This window comes from Vidua chalybeata, chromosome 4 (assembly GCF_026979565.1).
Source record: "Vidua chalybeata isolate OUT-0048 chromosome 4, bVidCha1 merged haplotype, whole genome shotgun sequence".
In the NCBI taxonomy this organism is placed as follows: domain Eukaryota; kingdom Metazoa; phylum Chordata; class Aves; order Passeriformes; family Viduidae; genus Vidua; species Vidua chalybeata.
The window spans coordinates 8,237,372-8,256,620 of NC_071533.1; the positions used below are offsets into that span (position 1 = coordinate 8,237,372).

At 43.9% G+C, this 19,249-nt stretch overlaps 2 protein-coding genes across 2 annotated transcripts in view; one reads left to right on the forward strand and one right to left on the reverse strand.

The window, feature by feature from the left end:
* The window catches only part of LRBA (LPS responsive beige-like anchor protein), a 365,752-nt gene that overhangs the window by 146,458 nt on the left and 200,045 nt on the right, over positions 1 to 19,249 (reverse strand). The window contains exon 39 of the mRNA XM_053939908.1: positions 19,005 to 19,141. Coding sequence (XP_053795883.1) covers positions 19,005 to 19,141 — 137 coding nt within the window. The remainder of the gene's footprint in view (positions 1 to 19,004; positions 19,142 to 19,249) is intronic.
* On the forward strand, positions 13,768 to 15,635 carry MAB21L2 (mab-21 like 2). Its single transcript, XM_053939907.1, has one exon. It carries the CDS (start codon positions 14,049 to 14,051, stop codon positions 15,126 to 15,128), a length of 1,080 nt encoding a protein of 359 aa, XP_053795882.1. The 5' UTR covers positions 13,768 to 14,048; the 3' UTR covers positions 15,129 to 15,635.

The following is a 19,249-nucleotide window of genomic DNA, read 5'->3' on the forward strand; positions in this document are numbered from 1 at the left end:
ATAGTAACTCTTAGGAAGAATGAGAATAATTTTGTACATTTGTCTATCATCTAACAAATTCAGTTCTGATTTCACTGGCGCAAGCCTGATACGAACATTAAAGTGATCAGAATGCAAATATCTGAGCAGTAAAATTAGATAATGTACATAATGCATTGCATGTTATTGATTCTGAAATGACATTGAGAAAGAGACTCATACTTAAGTGTGCCACAGTCTCCGAAAGATCTTACCCTTAATTATTTATCAGAGCCAAAATGCAGTCATTTTCAGAATTTACTTATCAGCATTCTTTATCTTAACATTATACTCTGATCTATATGCAATATTTTCACATTTGCAATATTTGATGCAATATGCTTTGTTGCCAGAGACAAAAGAAAAGGATTCTAACTCTTAGCAGGTCCCTTGAATTGTCTCTGTATATTTTCAAAATAGAGATAACAGAAGTGTCAAAGTATTTGAGATTTCTAGTGTGAGTGGGTAAACTATCGTTAAACAGCACAACAGTCTAACATACGTTTTTTGTCAAATGATGCTTCAATTTTGCTCTAAATGGTGTTGGTGTGGTGGATAAGTGGCTGAAGGTTTCTTACTTTTTCATTAGTTCCTTTGCAACTAACTTTTGAAATATTCTTTTCGTTGTAGCCTTGTGGAGGGGTTCAGCCAAAATGCTAAACTGATTGTAATGTATCATTAACATCTGTAACATATTGATCATTTTACTCCCAAATCCTTCAAACATTTGCTGATCCACAACTGCTTCCAGACTGGGTCTAAATAATTTAGCTTTTCTAAATGTAATTTAGAAAAGTATTTTTTGTGCTCTGCTGTTATCATACAATTAAATTCAGAAGTCTCTGCATAATCTGCATTTCAGTATTCAGAATTCCGTTTTTTTTTTTTTTTTTACAGCTACACACAGCATCTTCAGAAAAATTAATTGATTTAAAATTACTACTCTGCTAGTCTATACTTTGTCAAAACTTACTGAAGCTCCATTGTATGTTGCTTCTGTGACTTAACCTTCTTTCTACAAGAAGCTGTCTTTCAGGTTGTACACCTGTCTTCTACCACTTAAAAATTATGGCTGGCTTAAAATGCAGTGTGCTTCAAAACTAAAATGAAAGTATCAGGTATCAAGCAAATTTGTTAAAACCTCAAATTATCACCAGAAACCTGAATAGATACAAGCCTATATTCAGATGTTTTGCATCTTTGGCTTTCATTGTACTCAGCATATTACAATGTAACATGTGCTTCCAATGACTCACATTAGCAAGATGATAGAACAATTTTGAAGTATATTTGCAGTGTATGTGCCATCCTCACCAGGGGTTTTATTTGGGATCTTAGCATTTTTATTAAAATTGGCAAATTTTAATTCTTTATGCCCATTTTAGAACCCAACAAACCCTAACCCTCAAGACTTATATTTACTAATGCCATTTATTCCCAAACTGCTTGAAAATAACTTGACAAAGCTGACGTTCCAAACAAAGACCACACTTCCTGTTCTTACAGGGAATCTGGAACACTATCAATGTTTTGTTCAGCTTGCATAAGTCACAAGTGATTGGCCACAGTCCCTGTGGGCATGCCATTTCATCCAGACTGGACGGTTCATTAGTCATAATTACTATAACTGTACAGCAGAGACTGCAGTTTTATCTCATCATACATCTTTGATAAAGCTGCTTCTATTTCTGCTTCATCAGCATGTGAAGTTACATTATTGGAGCTTTCATTTTCCAATCTGTGATTAACATCGGTTGTTGTGCTTATAAAACACGCACCAAAATTCAAGATAACACACAAAGTAAGGCCACAGCGTGACCACTGTTTGAACTTTGCGTTAGAAATCCTGCAGCAGTCATTGCTGCAGAGGAAGAAGAGACTCTGAAAATGACAGAGTCGCGAAGAAAATTTAACCAAGGAAGTGCCAACAACGCAGTCTGTAAGAGAATAAAACAAGGCTGTTGGTTTCTAATGTGAACTGTGACATAGAAAAATCTCTGTTTGGTACAAAGGTTAGAGGCAGGAAATTTCTGACAACTGCTGGGTCAATCAGCATTTTTCAGGTAGTGTTTATGCAATTGCAGAAAACGAAAGCCTGCAACATAAAGAACCATGGTGAACACTGACAGCCACTGCGCTGCACTCCAGTTAGCAAACAGATGCTAAAACACTTAAATCTAATAAGGACTGTGAATGCAATCTTTAGCAAAATGCATGTAGAAGTATCCCATTAAGGCATTTCGTTCTTGTGATGCTTGTTGCTGATTTTTCCATCTTCTTGTGTGATAATAGGGAACACAAAGGCTGGTGACACCATCTGAATGTGCATCGTGTACCCATGATGGGCCACATAAACAGTCATAATCGACAGCTACACGCAGGCACTGAGGCTGCAAAAATCCCAGAGTAATTAGTGTTGTCTGAATGCAATGACATCTGTTTTCTCATGGTCCTCTAGACTTGTCAGGCCAATAAGATGTATATGAAAAAATATGACAAGCATTGCAAATGCCCTTCTGAAAGGTCTCACTTTGGGAAAAGCTGAAGGAATGACACATGCCACCTCTTCTTTGACAATATACCTAAAAGCCAAAGCTTGAAGATTGGAAAAAGGTCTTTTGAGTCATTTTACATTTGACTACAGAAGGTTTATTCAGAACAGAGTGCTCTGCTTAGGTAAGAATATTTTGCAGCAGCTTTTGTTCTTTTAGAAAAGCAAGCTTTGTTAACAGAAGAGTAAATGTGACTGTGTATTTCTGACCAGAGTGCTTACACATCTGTGTCATCACCATCTCCCTTTTTAATTAAAGCAGCAGACACCATGTAGACAACAATAGTGTATGCCTCTATACATTTATCATTATTATTATTATTTATTCTTAAAGAGTGCAACAAGAACAGTTCCATAGGCGTGCCTTCCAACATTGCAAAAACACTTTTTGTACCCTTTTCATCTGAAGACCTAAGCTTTTGTTTTAGGATCCACAGCCTCTTTTCCTTAATATGCCTATTCCCCTACTCTTTTTCTGGACTGTGGCATGTTTGAGCATGTGTTTTCTTCAAGAAAGACATTAGTCATCATTAACAGAAGCCTTGACACCAAGTCTAAGTGCCTCTCCACAATGACCAAGTGGCAATCATCTTTCTCTTACCCTGTCACTGCTGATTAGGGGGTTCTTTCATGAAAATTTAATTTGTCGCCTTTCTCCAGCTCCTTTTTATATTTCTGCAATAACACAGCATGCCAGCAACACTAAAAATACAGTAAAGGAGGCTGAACCTGTTTATAAGAAAAGGTAAGATTCAGACTGCATGGCTGTACTTTTTAGCTAGTTTAACAAAAAAAAAAAAAAAAAAAAAGGTCCTGCAGGATAAAGAAAACAACTGACAGAAGAAAAACTCCCATTAAATACAGAAGGACTCAAATAACCTGGCACACTTTTCATCCAACTAAATTAAATTTCTTTTCCTCTGGAAGACAGCTAGCCAGCCCCTCTTCCAAAGCTTTGTTCAATAGCTAAATAGGTAAATGCAATATCTAAACAGATTTTTACAACTAATCAATTTCATAAGAGCTCCAAATAAACAGGTATTCAGGTTTTTAGCTTATATAAATATTTATTAAAGGATTTCATAATCCAGTGATAAATTTCAACCCCACTTCTTGAGTCTGTGTCAACATTGCCCTTGCAGTTAAAGAGTCAGCCATGAAGAAAACGGCTTTAGCTGCTGCAGACAGATGAAAGTTTCAGTCACAGATGATACTTTGCAGCTATTCAACACACACAGTCTCAGATTCCTGCTCTGTGTAACATTACAAACATTGTTGAACAAGATACCAAAGCAATGAGTTATTTTAAGGAAGTTTTTCAAAACATTTACTCTTCTGCTTTATTTCAATTTGTCGAAAGATTTTTTTTAATTATGAGCATATGCTAAGTTAATATCTGTGCACAGCATAAAACCTGACTGAATTCCAACTTCTGAAAAAATGCAGATAACTTACATCGCTCAAATAAAGTAACAATATTAGAAAACTTCATGAAATTCAGATTAAGATGCATGAGTTCATTTAACTGATTTTCCATACAGGTATACTTAAAAAAAAAAAAAAAACAAAACAACAAAACCCCACCACTTATTACAATTTTTATGTTCCCCCAATATCTTTCAGAATTTAATTAAGTGTAAAGCTAAAATCTTGATCTACCTCTATTAAATTCAGAAAACACAGCTAGTAAAATCCAAGTCATAAAAACTTTATTCAGCTTCCTAAAGTATTGGTTCTCCACTACTGACCCAAAACAGCATTGGTAGTCAGAACAGAAACTGTATTGCCAACACTTTGGATTTATAAGAAACCACCAATATCTTTAAATAGTCTCCATATATGAAATTTAAGACGAGGAAACTAGGAATTAAAAGCGGATTTTGAATGGCAGACTGTGATTGTTGTACTGCTATGGCAGTATAACCTTGATTAAATGCAGAGCAATACTAAAGTAAAAACAAAGCCCTGCCATGGTAACCTAAATTAACTACTGAAGCAGATCATGCTGATACAGAAAGCTGGTGTTTTAAGCTATTTCACTTGAACTCGAGGAAATCTTTGACTTTCTAGAGGGCAGAAAATAAAGTTAACCTTCCGTGGCCACACAGCTCCCATTGTTCTGTTCCCTGCATTCTTCTCGGCTCCTTGCCTGACGAGCCAGCAATGCAGATGTCGAGATCCTTGCTCTGCAGCCATGTCAAGTTCAAGTACGGGAAGTTTAGCTCTTTGACTCCCTCCCCCCCCCACCTCCAAGTCACTTGTCAGTAAAAGGTTGGGCGATTTATTGACCAGTGCAGGACGCCTACTGTCAGTGCTGAAGGAAATATGAGCAGGGGCTGTCGCTACTGTTCTGGAGCTCATTGATAATGACATACCTGCCTCTGTCACCCATTACCCATACTACAAACTACTTAGACCTAACTGAAAAATCAATAGCCTACTTGCACCGGTTCCTGTGGCTGCCTCTTTTGATTGTCAGCTCCTGTCTAGGGTCAGCACTTACATGAAAGGGGCTGTGACTGCCTGATGCTTTCAGGACAACCTAACGATATGAAACTAGCCAACAGAACAGTAAATTCTGTCCCCCTGCCCTCCTCATCAATTAGGCTTTGACTAGGCTTGCCTGTAGAAACCTGACCTTTTAAGTTTAGGTGAATATGGAACTAGCTGAACACGCCATTGCCCTCAGCACTGAGCCAGGAAATCCACTGACAGGTTAAACAAAACAGAAGGTTGTAACTGTCATAATTTGCATTGCACTTTCACGCCAACAAGGGTGTTATCAGTGGGGGCAAGCCCTGGAACACACAATGCAAGCACCCTAAGTCACTCTCCTCATAAATTTTCAAGTGAAGGGAGATAAAACATAAATTCACAAATGACTGCACATTTTAAGCCCCACTTTCTTTCAAGTTCACACTCTGGAAGCCCCCAAAGTACACAAACAATTCCCCTTTGGAGGTGTGCTGGCACGCAGATGCCAGTCAGAATGAACCTCCAGGACAGGTGATGGACGGGGAAAAGCCACCTGCCTGCACCTCTAAATGACTCCTGTATTAGGTTTATTGTCCACTTAGTATTTATATGCATCAATATGAAACATTAATGGAAAATACACAGACATACACCTGTATTTTGGAGCAGAAGGTAGCCATAAATTATTTAAAAGTCCGCAGAGAGCCCTAACTGGCACTTCTGAGTAGTATCCACTTGTACATCCTGCATCTTGGAAATCCATTAGCAACTTCTAAATATCCCTGTGACTACAACTAAATGATAAATGTTACATTTTAATGCATGTGCCCTCCTCCAAAGGATATTGACAACCATGAAGCAAAGAACTAAAGCAAGAAATCTCAGATCTAAAGTAAAGGCTGAACTATAATCTGAAGTTTAATACAACAGTTTTAGTAACTATATATAAACTTTTTTAAAACGTCAATAGCTGAATGCCTTGCTCCTCCTTTCTTCCAAAATAAATAAATATTAAAACCAAATGAAAATACCTTTCAAGTCTCTGATTAGTGCTCCTTTCTTATATATTAATTTTCAATCAAAAATTATTTCATGTCCTTTTATGCTTCTGCTTCCATGGGCCTGCATACACAATATAATCATTACTGGAAAATGCAGACAGCATGAGTGATGCAAAGAATTTATACAATTTGAACACCCAAGATTCTTCATACCATGAAAGGACTGGCTACATCTACAAACTGTAGTGAATACTAATTTTTTGAAACTCTGAAAAGGCTAGGAATTTTCAGTGGACTTGATTCAGTGCATACAGTTAACAACTGTACGTGTAAATACACAAACTGCTCCTAGAAATCTCAGGCAAGATTCAGAACAACAATTTAAGTAGTGCCTTTTTACTCCACTTTTTTAACTCATGCACCCTTAACATTCTTCTCGCACAAAACTGTGCAGTGCCAGACACAAGAATGAGCTCTTGGTAAATAAATGAGAGGAAAAATGCTGCCACTTGGTTTTCAGCATTTAAGACTCCATTCCAAAACTCCAGATATCCTTGTAAGCTTTACTTCTGAATGCTGACTCAATATATGCCAGCTGCTGCATTTAGGTTATTTCAAATGCACTTTTTGAAATTGGAATTGAGAAAGGAAAACTGCTGAAATACAAAAAGACTAAAAACTTTTTCATTAAAGCTTCAAATAATATGTCACACTGCAAAATTTTTTTACATAGTACCAAATTTACAATGTTCTAAACAGACACAAAACAGCACAAATGCAGAGAAGACTCCTCGAAAATGAAAGCATAGAACTGTGTTAAAGCCCTTTTAGATAAACAGAATGGCAGTTAGAATTAATATTGTACTCTAAACAAACTACAGAGCAAACACTAGTTAAAAATGGTAGACCTAATTGAGTCTGGATGGTCCCCTTTACAGACCTAATGCAATGATTAACTATGCATCTGGTAGCATGTCAAGTCCTTTTTGTGCGCCTATCTGATAGTGAAGTGAAAGGGCATGGACAGTGTCCAGTCCCAGCAAGCAAATCATTTGGAAGCAGTCATAGCCATAGATCAAAGATTTTTCACTCTATCCAGAGTCTATTTAAACACACCAACCCAGCCCCTTGTTGCAGACAAAACCAGTTAGAAAATAAGAAAGACTCCTTGGGATACAAAGATAATAAAGGAAGATAGAAGTAGAAAATGAAGAAAAGAAACAGACTGGCAGAACCTTGATTTCCATAGGCCAAGACAGCTGGTTTACATCCCAGTTTTATTTCAGATGGTTAAAGAAAAGGAACAATTTCCATCTCTTAGATCACCAAATATTATTTCAATTAAACTATGCAGATGGCTTCTATACATTATTTGAGCCAATGCAGTTTCCCCTTTCCAGCAGTGGGAGATGGTACCTTGAACTATTTTGCACACAGGTTTTACCTAATTCGTATGAAAATTAAAAAGACAGCAGCATATTAACATGGAGAAGTTATTCTGAAATAAGATATGCACAGCAAGATATAAAATAGGATTAGCTATGATTTGATTCTCTCATTAAAGCAGCAACAAAAGCCCTGCAATGGTTTTAAAAGTCATAGTTTACTACTTTTATGTCAACATAGTATTTTCAAAGGATAAAAATTCAAAACTATGAAGTACAATGCACAGAAAAATAGATGGTTCTAACTCTGCATTTAATTTGAATGAGGGAACGGTTAGAAGACCACTCAAAAAGGACTTTCTTTAAATTAAATAAAAATTGCATGCTTTTCCTATCAGACCCAAGTCAAAACAGAATCATCATAAAATACAGGGAGGAGAGCGAGAGAGAGACTCAATATATTCCATGCTGGTCACCACTGTTATTGAGAAGATTGAGCCCCCTCCATCCCCTCCTCCCACAACACCCTTTCCCTTTATAAATTGCCCTCATAGAAACTCACTGAAAGGTTATAACCTGTACAGTGGCTGGTGAGGAGCAGAGGATTTCACACTGCTGTATGTTGTACTTGAAAAAGCACTTTTTAAAGTATAAGCATATAAACGAGGCGCTTTTGCCTCTGGACTTAGAAATTGACATTTTAAAAGAGTGTAACTCAGACAATTTTAGGTTAACTTATACATATGCTTTGTCTTTACAAAGCTGCATGAAGATTTTGATCTCCAAAATAGCTGTCTAACCAGTAAAACCACACAGGCTGTTGTCTGTTGGCATCATTACACATATGCACAGAGACTTCAACATCTAAGGCAATAAACAGAGCAATCATCTGAAGCTACTGACAAAAAAAACCAAAAGCCTGCAAATTAATCTTTTTTTAATTTCTGAAACTTTGATTTTGCTTATAACATCTTTGTATTTTTTGTATTTTTTTCAAGAAGTGCTGGTTCAGTCTCACAGCATTATTAAGAACCAGACATTATCTCTGTAGCCCACGTCATATTTTTTTCTCAAGCAAATAAGTGTTAATGCATTCAACAGGAGGTGATGCTGAGAAAATTCTGGCATATTACATGCTTTCACTTCTTAAAAGTGATGTGATAACTATAATTAATCAGTTATTATAAATAAAGACCAGCCAATGCACATGAACTTGGTTACTTCTAATGGATGAAACAGCATGCATCCACCCCAACTGCATCCAAACAAAAGGCCCACATGAAGTTTTAACAGGAAGAAAATTTTACAAAAGCACTAGAATTGTTCTTTTTTAGTACATGGCTGATTTTCCCTGATTGCCAACTTATTAAAGATAAAATTACAAAACAGTATTTAGCATTCAAACCAGTCTACAGCAAAAATAAGTCACCATTAGTCACCATGCGAAAAGAGAAGATGCTACCTTTAATGCAAAGTTCAAAAACTTAGAAAAAGTCCCTCAGTAGTAGATTGTTTATGGTTAAACACCAGATTATGAACACATTCACATTTTAAGACTGAACAGGAAAGCAGAAATAAGCTACTTAAAGGAGTAGCTGGAAGCAACCCCTTTCCCACTGAAGAAATGAAAGCTAGGGGAGATTTAGAAACATGTATGAATTCTTTAATTGCCATACCACTCAATCTTCACAGGAAAAAGAAGGTACAAGATTTCTACAATTACTTTAGACTGATGAGATACATTAATGACATTTGTAAAAATGAAATCATCCCTACTCCTCCATTGTGTGCCATCAAGTAACTTCATAAACACAGACCTTATAACAGATCAGCAGATACTAAAGCCAAGCCATGACTCCCAAAAAGAGGTACACACTGTACACCATCAAATGCAAAAGGAATTTTATCCCTCAAAGCCAGCACAGTGCTGGCTGTAACTGTTAACCTGGTTCTGCTGTGGAGAAACACAACGTGCATCACTGAATCATTTCTTTTCAAATCCATACATTCCCTGCAGCAGTTCAAGCTTCATCAGCAGTGCAGGAATGTACGAAAATGACAGGCAAAGGGCACTAGTTCTTTTCCCATACAGTTCTTCTATAAATGGAAGCAAAGTCCTACAAAGCACTTAAAGCCGAGAATGTTTGAAGACTGATCTCCAGGAAAAAAATAACACAATGCTAGGTTCCACAAGCAGATTAATTATTCCGTTTTCTGCAAAACTGTTTCTATTAAATGAAAGAACAGAAAGGAAACCAACTACTAGAAAATAATGGAACTCTAGCTGGGTCTCATTGGCAAAGCTGCCATGAACAAAGCATATGCAAACACATACATATTTCATATGCTATTCTTAAAAATACTTCTCAGCCCTTTTGGGAGCACCTGCTCCTGAATTCACTTTTCCCTCTGCCTCTCAGTAAAGGAGAGAAAAAGCAGGCTTGGCAGAAATCCTTTAGCAGCCTTAAGTCACTTTGATTAAACTTTGATTTACCTTAAAAATTACACTTTATATCAGTAGCATGTTATAGAAACTTTAAAACACACCAGTCATGATTAAAAGACTCTGAAATATTTAACGTATGCCATGTTGATAAGCTGGTTAGGCAATCAAATGAAAGTATGCAATATCATAACGCAGCAAAAAACTTGCATGCTTATTTTGCTAAAACTCTGAGCTGCTTTCCAGCTTTTTTTCTTTTGTTGTTCCAGCGGTTAACACAAATCCATAATGTTCTCTTGATGGGGAAAAAAAAAAAAAAAGAGGCTTAATGGCAGCCCTTCGCTGCTACATTGTCATCCTGAGGGTGAAGAAAATACCGTAGCACATCCATTGCCTGCACGGCTGGATTTATACCCGCCCGAGCTCCCTGCTGTACGAGCGGGAGGGGGCAGGAGGAGCCAAGGCAAGAGCAAACACTGCACACCGCGTCCCCTTCCAGTATCTTTTTACAGAAGCCCTCGCTAACAAAACACTATAGCTCCAGGCAGCGGCATGCTGATGTTGGCACTGCTTAAACCAAACAAACACGATGTTTAACAGTCAAATAAAATGTCCCGCAGCCTCCCTAATGAATTTGTCAAGGACCATCAGATCACCCCCGCCCCTGCCTCATTAACTCAAGTATGATGAGACGGATTATAACGAGAGAATACAGATCAATCGGTCTGAAGACTTCAAGTGGCTTTTAGCCCTGAGAGTTTCCCTCTCTGCGGCACACGCACGCACACGGTCTTTTTTTAATGGAATACAGTATCTCCTGCTGCTGGAGGGGATGCCACTTCGTTTTATACACCATCAAGGAGCTGCTGATGGACTTCTACACTAACATACATAAAAGCAGAGGTGACAAGGGCTCTTCAATTATAGCCTCCTCAGATCCTGTTCCCCCTTCAATTATTCATCCTGGCGAGAGCAAATTCCGCCACAGATGAAGCTGGTCTTAATGCAGTGCGGCCACAAACGCCCAGACACGGGAGAGAAGGATTTCACGTGCATTATTTGCTGGAAGTGTTTAAGTTTATTGCTCAAATGATGTTTCTAATTAGCGTTGGGGCAATAAATTAAAGTCAGCTTTTGTTTAGCTGATTTATTATTTACTAGGGCTTCAACCTCAGGCAAGAAAATTGGTAATGAATTGTTTTAAATCTGAACATTGGTAACGCTACATCATTAGACACTTTTTCGGGGGGGGAGCGGGGCGGGGGGGGGGATGGGAAGAGAATCGTCCTCTCCTCCTGCTTTTACCCTGAAAAAAGCAACGCGTGTGCCCCCGCCATTGCCAGGGCCGCCTGAAGGCTCCAGCAACCTCCTCGGCGCCCAGGACACGGTAACCCCTAGCCTGGGCGCTCTCTGCGGGAAGCGAGACCCCGCGGAGCCCTCCTGCCCACTTTTGCTCGGAGGGTGGGTGCGCAGAGCCCTCGCCGGCGCGGAGAGCGGAGCTAGCCCGGCAGCGAGTATGCCCCGGGAGCTTTGACGGTGGCAAGTGAAAGGGACCCCCAGACCTAACTAACTCTTCGCCTTGTCGGAAGGCAGCGGGAGGCGAGGCGTGGGACCCTGGCAGCTCCGCCGGGCCAGCCGAGCCGCGCAGAGAAGCTCCGCGCAAACGAGCTGTCGAGCGCCCCGGGCGGGTGCGGCCGCGGCCGCGGGGAGGGGGCAGCTCGCAGGCACTTACCGGCGCCCCGGGATGGAGAGCCCCGCTCCAGCCCGCGCATCCCCAAGACACCCCAGAGACCGTGCGAGCAGCGGCGCCAGCGCCCACTCTGCAGCCTGCCCCCTCTCCCGCACCTCTCGGAAGCCGCTGGCCTCGGAGCCTTCCTTCCCTGGGCTCATCTCCCTCCCGACGGGGCCGGGCCCGGCGGGGACACCTGACACCGCCGCCAGCTCCGGGCACCGAGGGCCGCCGGGCCAGCATCCCTATCCCCGGGCGCAGAGTGCCCCGGCGGCAGGCAGGGAAGCAGGGAGCCGATCCTCTCCCCGCGAAGGACGGAGCCGCACCGGCGCCGGGCACGTCCATACTTACTTCTTCCAGCGTTACGGTCGGCACCAGACATGTTTCTAATTTAAGCGCACACAGAAAGCAGACGGTATTTTCTTTATTAAAATCAGTCAGCTGCAGCGAAAGGAGGAGAGCGCAAGGAACCGAGCCCAACCGCTGCGAGCGGCTTACCGGGAGGCTCTACATGGAGGAGCGCACCGCGCGTCCGCACGGGCACGGCCCCGGCCCCGGCGGGGCTCCCGGACGGCGAGAGCCGCCCCGCACCGCGGGACTGCACGGCCCAGGGAGGACAGAGCAGCTACGCATCCTTCCCCCGGGCACTGGAGGTGTGGAAATTGCCCTCCCTTCCATCCTAAATTCCCGCAAGAAAAGCAGATCTGGCTCCTCCGCAGCAGGCACTGCCTCGGGGCTCCTTCCGACCTGACACCACGGAGCTACGGCTTTAATGTCCAAACCATTCCATAGTCTTATTAATACAAACTTGCATAAAAGATCGTTTCCTTTCGAATAACTCAAACCTACGCTTTAGGAGGATGAAAAGAACTTTATGGCACAAGATTTATCTAAATTAAGGTGACTGGGGGCAGTAAAACAAGGTGTGCCACGCTACTCCGGTGACGGTCTCACTTTCACTGCCGCAGCCCGGCATTAAGCGAAATAAGATTTATGCCTGCGGTGAAGCCCCGGCCCGCCTTTCCCCCTTCCCCGCACACACCGGCACTGCCGCCGGGTCCCCTCGCAGCGAGCGGAGGGAGCAGCGAGCTCACCTCGCCCTTCACCGGCCGCCACGGCGAAGTTACAGGGATTTTTTGTTTCACCCCTCCCCCCCGCCACACCGCGCCAGGTGGCGGGACGCTCCGAGCCTCCCTCCCGGCTGCCCCGCGGCCCATCCCGGCTCCAAGCCCCGGCGCGGAGCGGACGCGGGCCGGGGCCGGGGGCGGGAGCGCGGGCGCGTGTGCGCGCGCCGGGTGCCGCGATTGGCCGCGGCGCTGACAGCTCGGCGGCGATTGGCGGCGCGGCCCCGCCCCGCGCCCGCGCGCGGCCCCATTCATAAACTACAGGGCCCGGCGGCAGCGCCGCGAGAGGGACGCGGGCACACGGCGCTGCAGGAGCGGAGCCGGAGGCGCGGACACTGGGAGCCTCGGCGCGCACTTCCAGGGGTGGGGAGGGGGAGGAGAACCCATCCCGGGCACGGCAGCTACGCCTTCCTCCCGCTCAGGATAAAACACAGTCTGTGCAAAGAAAACAAACAAACAAAAAAAAGCAACAACTCCTCTCCATACAGTCTCTCTCACAACAATCTATGTAGAGCTGCAGGACAGGAATGAGAGATCACAGACCAAGTGCACCCGTCTGCGCCTAAAGATAGAGACAGCCACAGAGCCGGGTTCAGCCAACGCCTCCAGCAGGAAAAGGGAAATCAACAACACCCCCTGACAGTCTGAGCGAGCGGCAGCCAAACTCATGCACATCTCTGGCGGTGCCACGGACTGAAAGAGAGAGAGAGAGAGAGAGAGAGGCAGACAGACAGACAGACACAGAGTTCACTCTTCCGCTGAGGGCATTGCTCGCATTCTTCTCCTGCTCTCGTACCGTGTGCGGTTTTAAACTTCGCCGCCGACCGGCTTTTCTGCGGGGACCTTCTGCGAGTCCTGGGGAAGTTTGTTTGTTGTTTCGAGGTTTTTTTCCATGAACTATTGAAACGGCATTTTTGTCGCTGCGCGGGGGGGTGGGCGCCTGAGCGCAGAGGCAGCCCAGACTTCCCTGCCCCCATCGCCATCCAAAACTTTGCGCTCCGGGAGCCCGCGGGGGCTGCCCGCCTCTCCGGCACCGGCTCCGGCATCACCAGCACCGCTGCCGCCGCCGAGCCCGCACCGGCCCGCTCCTCCTCCTTCTCCTCCTCGCCGGGGCAGCGCTGGGCTTCGCTCCTTTGTGCTTCGCCGCCCTCCCCGATTTCTTTAATTGCTCTCACTGGCGCGCCGCTGCTGCCTTCTTCCCGGAGGCGGTGGGGGTCTGCGATTTGGCTGGTGCCCTCCGCAAAGCTGCAGCCACCGCTAAAGCATTGGATCCCTCAACGTACTGCGAGAGCCCGGTGTACAGCCCGGACCTGTGCCCCAACATGATCGCCGCGCAGGCCAAGCTGGTCTACCAGCTCAACAAATACTACACGGAGCGCTGCCAGGCGCGCAAGGCGGCCATCGCCAAGACCATCCGGGAGGTGTGCAAGGTCGTGTCGGACGTGCTGAAGGAGGTGGAGGTGCAGGAGCCGCGCTTCATCAGCTCCCTAAGCGAGATCGACGCCCGCTACGAGGGGCTGGAGGTGATCTCGCCCACCGAGTTCGAGGTGGTGCTCTACCTCAACCAGATGGGCGTCTTCAACTTCGTGGACGACGGCTCCCTGCCGGGCTGCGCCGTGCTCAAGCTGAGCGACGGCCGCAAGCGCAGCATGTCCCTCTGGGTGGAGTTCATCACCGCCTCGGGCTACCTGTCCGCCCGCAAGATCCGCTCCCGCTTCCAGACGCTGGTGGCTCAGGCCGTGGACAAGTGCAGCTACCGGGACGTGGTGAAGATGATCGCGGACACGAGCGAGGTGAAGCTCCGCATCCGGGAGCGGTACGTGGTCCAGATCACGCCCGCCTTCAAGTGCACCGGGATCTGGCCGCGTAGCGCGGCGCAGTGGCCCATGCCCCACATCCCCTGGCCCGGTCCCAACCGGGTGGCGGAGGTGAAGGCGGAGGGCTTCAACCTGCTCTCCAAGGAGTGCTACTCGCTGACGGGCAAGCAGAGCTCGGCCGAGAGCGACGCGTGGGTGCTACAGTTCGGCGAGGCCGAGAACCGGCTGCTGATGGGCGGCTGCCGGAACAAGTGCCTGTCGGTGCTGAAGACGCTGCGCGACCGGCACCTGGAGCTGCCCGGGCAGCCCCTCAACAACTACCACATGAAGACGCTGCTGCTGTACGAGTGCGAGAAGCACCCGCGGGAGACCGACTGGGACGAGGCGTGCCTGGGCGACAGGCTGAACGGCATCCTCCTGCAGCTCATCTCCTGCCTGCAGTGCCGGCGCTGCCCCCACTACTTCCTGCCCAACCTAGACCTCTTTCAGGGCAAACCCCACTCGGCCCTGGAAAGCGCTGCCAAACAGACCTGGAGGCTAGCCAGAGAAATCCTCACCAATCCCAAAAGCCTCGACAAGCTATAGGGTTAACACGCCCGCGCACAAAAACTCGCCCTCCGTAAACAACAACAGCGCCCAAAAAACTTTTTATTTAACGCGAACGACGACAGAAAGAGGCGGCGAAAGACACGCGCCCCCGCCACCCCCCCACCCACCTGCAGTTCGGCCTTTAAAAACATGCCGACGGTTTTCCCGGCATAAACTCCCACCGCCTTGCACAGAAGAAGGGAAGAGCCTCTCTCCTCCTGTCCTCCAATGTGAATTTTTAAAAGGTCACAAAAAGAAGCGATCGGACTTTTGCAACTTCAAAACGAAACCCAAAAGGTACATTTTCCAATCCATGTATAGTCCTTTTCTTATGCCCTCTTGTTTGCCTGAATGTTGTCACCAAGTGAAAAAATTATTTAACTATATGTACAAATCTCCCTTTAAAAAAGTTTTACTGTTAAATGTATTTCGGTGCCAAGGTCAGATTATGTGCCCCACAACTGACTTGTTGCAAATAGTAATAAAAATATTACTTTAACTTTACACTGACTTTTTGTGAATGGTTCTTAAATTTAGGCAAATAGATTCTTTCTGAACCTCAGAAGGAATATTTTTTTTTAATTAAACGAACCCACGAGATGTAAAGATAGGCTAAACGCAACACCTAGCCCAAGCCTTAGCTCAGCATATTGACTGATGTTTTCTAAACCTCCTTCTAGTTTCCATTTTTTAAAAAGTGTATCTAAGAAAAAAAATAATATATATTCTGTAGTTCAGCATGTGACAACATCTGCTATATTTCTGTTACTCTAAGGTCCTCTTCTAAATCTTGGAATATATGAAGCATCGCACAGCAGCTCGCCACAGTTTAGTCAGAATTACAGCATGCCTTTTCCTACCCTACAGTCGGGTTTTTTTCCCTTTAATTTTTTTTTCCTTATAGTATTCCTTGCTTCTATTTTTCCCCGGTAAATCTCGAACTCTGCATTTTGTTTTAAAAATCCATCGCTGTTTGCTTTCGCTTCCCAGAGCGAACGCGCTATCCATTTGACTTTGACACGAAGGAAGTATAGATCTACCCTGAATAATTAATGCGATTTAGAGCAACCGGTCGATATTTTTTTAAACAAACATTTGTTTTTGCCCAGATTTTTAAGTACCGCATAAAATCGCACCGCAGCATAGTCAGACGGGGAGATAAGCGGAAACCCGTCAGGAAATCACCCGATCCTACACCGGTACCCGGGCTCTCTCTGCCGATCTCCTTCTCTACCCCAGCCCCCTCTCCCAAAGCAAAGCTCTGCCTGATTCCCCGTAGCTATTTCGCTTTAAGCTTGAGAAATACTGAGAAATACTGGCAGGATTTTTATCGGGAACGCATTCCTATGATTTAAAAACATTAGCGTTACCCGCTCGAGCTGTCCGAAAGATTGCAACGCCGGCTCGGAGCATTTCAGCATTTCGAGCAAGTTTTCATATCGTGCGCCGGGAAGAGGGAAAAAAAAGAAAAAAAAAGTCTAGTTTTTGCCCCAAAGGATTATTTTCGTTTCCTTTCGGACAGAAACTGAAATAAAGAACCATTCAAACTTGAGCTGCTTTTGCCTTTAAGTTTGAAAACGAAATCCTCGATGGCGGCAGCAGTCGGGATGATGGAGCGGGGCGCGCGGTGCCACCCTGGCCGGCGGACCGGGCACACCCCGGTCCCGGCCCCGCCGCTGCGTCCGCAGCCCCTCCAGCCCCGCCTGAGCTCCACAAGTCTTTTGTGGAGCCATCTGAGCTCTTTCCACAGCGCTAATCCCGGATCACCTGGCAGAACGGGAATTAGCCCGCGGGGCTACCCTTTCCTTCCCAAAACAGCCCGGAGCCCACATATAAACTCTGATGGTATCGCTGTCGATGCTATCGCTACCTAAAGCAGGTTTTCCTTCAGGAACTTGTCACAATGTTTTCTTTTCGGTAGTTTAGACAAATATACAGGGAACTTAAATTTATCAAACAGATGAAGCCTCATTAATTAAGCAGGCCTGCTGAGCTTACAGCGGATTAGTTGTTGGGGCTTTTTTTTTTTTTTCCTCCAAGAGGCATTTTTTACAGCAGCTCGTCATCGCTATCAAGGTACATTGACTTCAGCACAGGGTGGGGCAAGGAGGCGTTAATGCTTGAAAAGATGCTGTTTGTAAGAGTACGTCTTTTTTAAAATAAAATTATTCAGATCCTAATTTTAGCTCTCCCCCCCCCCAACCCTGAGACATTATAAAAGGTATTTTTTTTTTTAATTTTAAGACCTCCAGCTAAAGTAATATTGCAAGCAGAATGTAAGAGGTGTAGCCAGTATTTCATGTAACCAGCCTCTCTTGTTTTAAGAACTCTCAGAAAATCTCTTAGATACAGAGTAAAAGATAGGGTCAAACAAAACCAGAACGTCTGCTCACAGTTAAGAAAACAACCTCTACCAAATACTGGGAAGCAGGAGAAAAGGAGACTAACTATATGTTATATGTCAGTGTTGCCACAAAACGCGTAACAGGAATGGTAAGAACTAGTAACTGTAGTCAAAGACCCTATGTGCTGAACATGAAAACCAAAAATCCAGAGTAAGGAAGATCTCTGAGACTTTTCTCATGCTGATACAATAAAAAGCAGAGCATTTTAGATGAAAAATGCAATACAGGAACATATCAAACAAATTTTAACTTCACATTTATATTCTTTCCATCACTAAATGCGTTTTTTAGTTAAATGTAGGGGGGGATTAATGAAACATAATAGAAGGATATAAGCACATAAAAATGTTAAGCACTATCTCATATTTAAAATAATTTCCAATATATTTCAAAAATTCTTCAGGACCAAAAGAAAAGTTAAGTCTCATTTATGATATCGCATAAAATCACAATTCTAGTTAATTGCTTATATTAAAATCTGGCTCTAACAATTTGAGAGCACTGCTTTTCAACATAAATTTTTTTCCAGATAGGATTTGATAATCCCAGCTTTCAGACCTACCTATTCCATTTTTAATACAGACAAGAACAATTTACTCAATAAGAACAAAGAACTGAACCGGTACTTAACACACAAGGTATTCTCTCTACAGACAAGCAGAAAACCACTGCTTATTCCAGCAGTACCCTTCCCAAAGAAATTATTACCCAGTTTAACATTAGGCAGGTATTTAAAAAACCAAGAGCTGTGACAATGCTTAAACAGTGAGAATATTTACCAGTTGTGTCCTACTTTCGAAATATTGCTGTAACACTGCAGAAAACATTCAAGTGCACTGTTATTACACTAATTGCACGATATTCCCTTTGAAATTGGAATTTTACTGAAGGTTACTAATTTTAACCAGAAGACAAGTAATCAAGTAATTCGGAGCAAATAAAGTTTGTGGAAATTATCAAGTCAGCTCAGAAACATATTTTAGAAGGGCAATTATGTTTTATGCTTAGGCACAATAAATAATAACGGGCAGAGTAAAATGTGTTAGAGAGTAATATGACAGGAGCACTGCAAACTTAGGAGTGTGGGAAGCTCAGTGCTGCTTTACACTAACATTTGCTAAAATCAGGGAAATAAAATTAACTATTAGGGCTAAAAGCCTCGCTGAACTTCCCTGTATTCATACAGGCCTGTGATTCAAGATGTCTTTATTTCAGACGTGTCTCCTTGGAGCTTTATTCGCAGCAAGCTAATTAACATTCAAGTAGGGTTGAATTGTGGGAGGGGTAGAAAAAGAAGCAGGAAAGGAGGTGTCACCTATGTGAAGTTCAGCAACATATATGGTCAGTGGCAAAGTTATTAAAGCAGCAACAGTGCAGCCCAATAGAGGTAAACGAAGCCAAGTGAAGAATTAAAGGTCTTGGGTAATTTGTCATCATCTCTCAGACCTCAGGGTCAATGATCTCTTACCTTTGGGTCGATTTTCTTAAAACTAGGATCTTCTTCATCCACCTCAAAGTAGAGCTCAGAAAGAGTGATGGAAAGGGTGCCTTTCACTACTACAGAGGGTGCCACAAGCTGAGCTGGTGTGCTGAGGGACACTGGACCTGCCAAAGCAGGAAAACACCAACAATGTTCAAACTGAAAAGAATGCGAGTACAAATTATTCACTTTTCAGGCCAAGGACATTAAAATAAAGCAAAGAGCACAGCTCT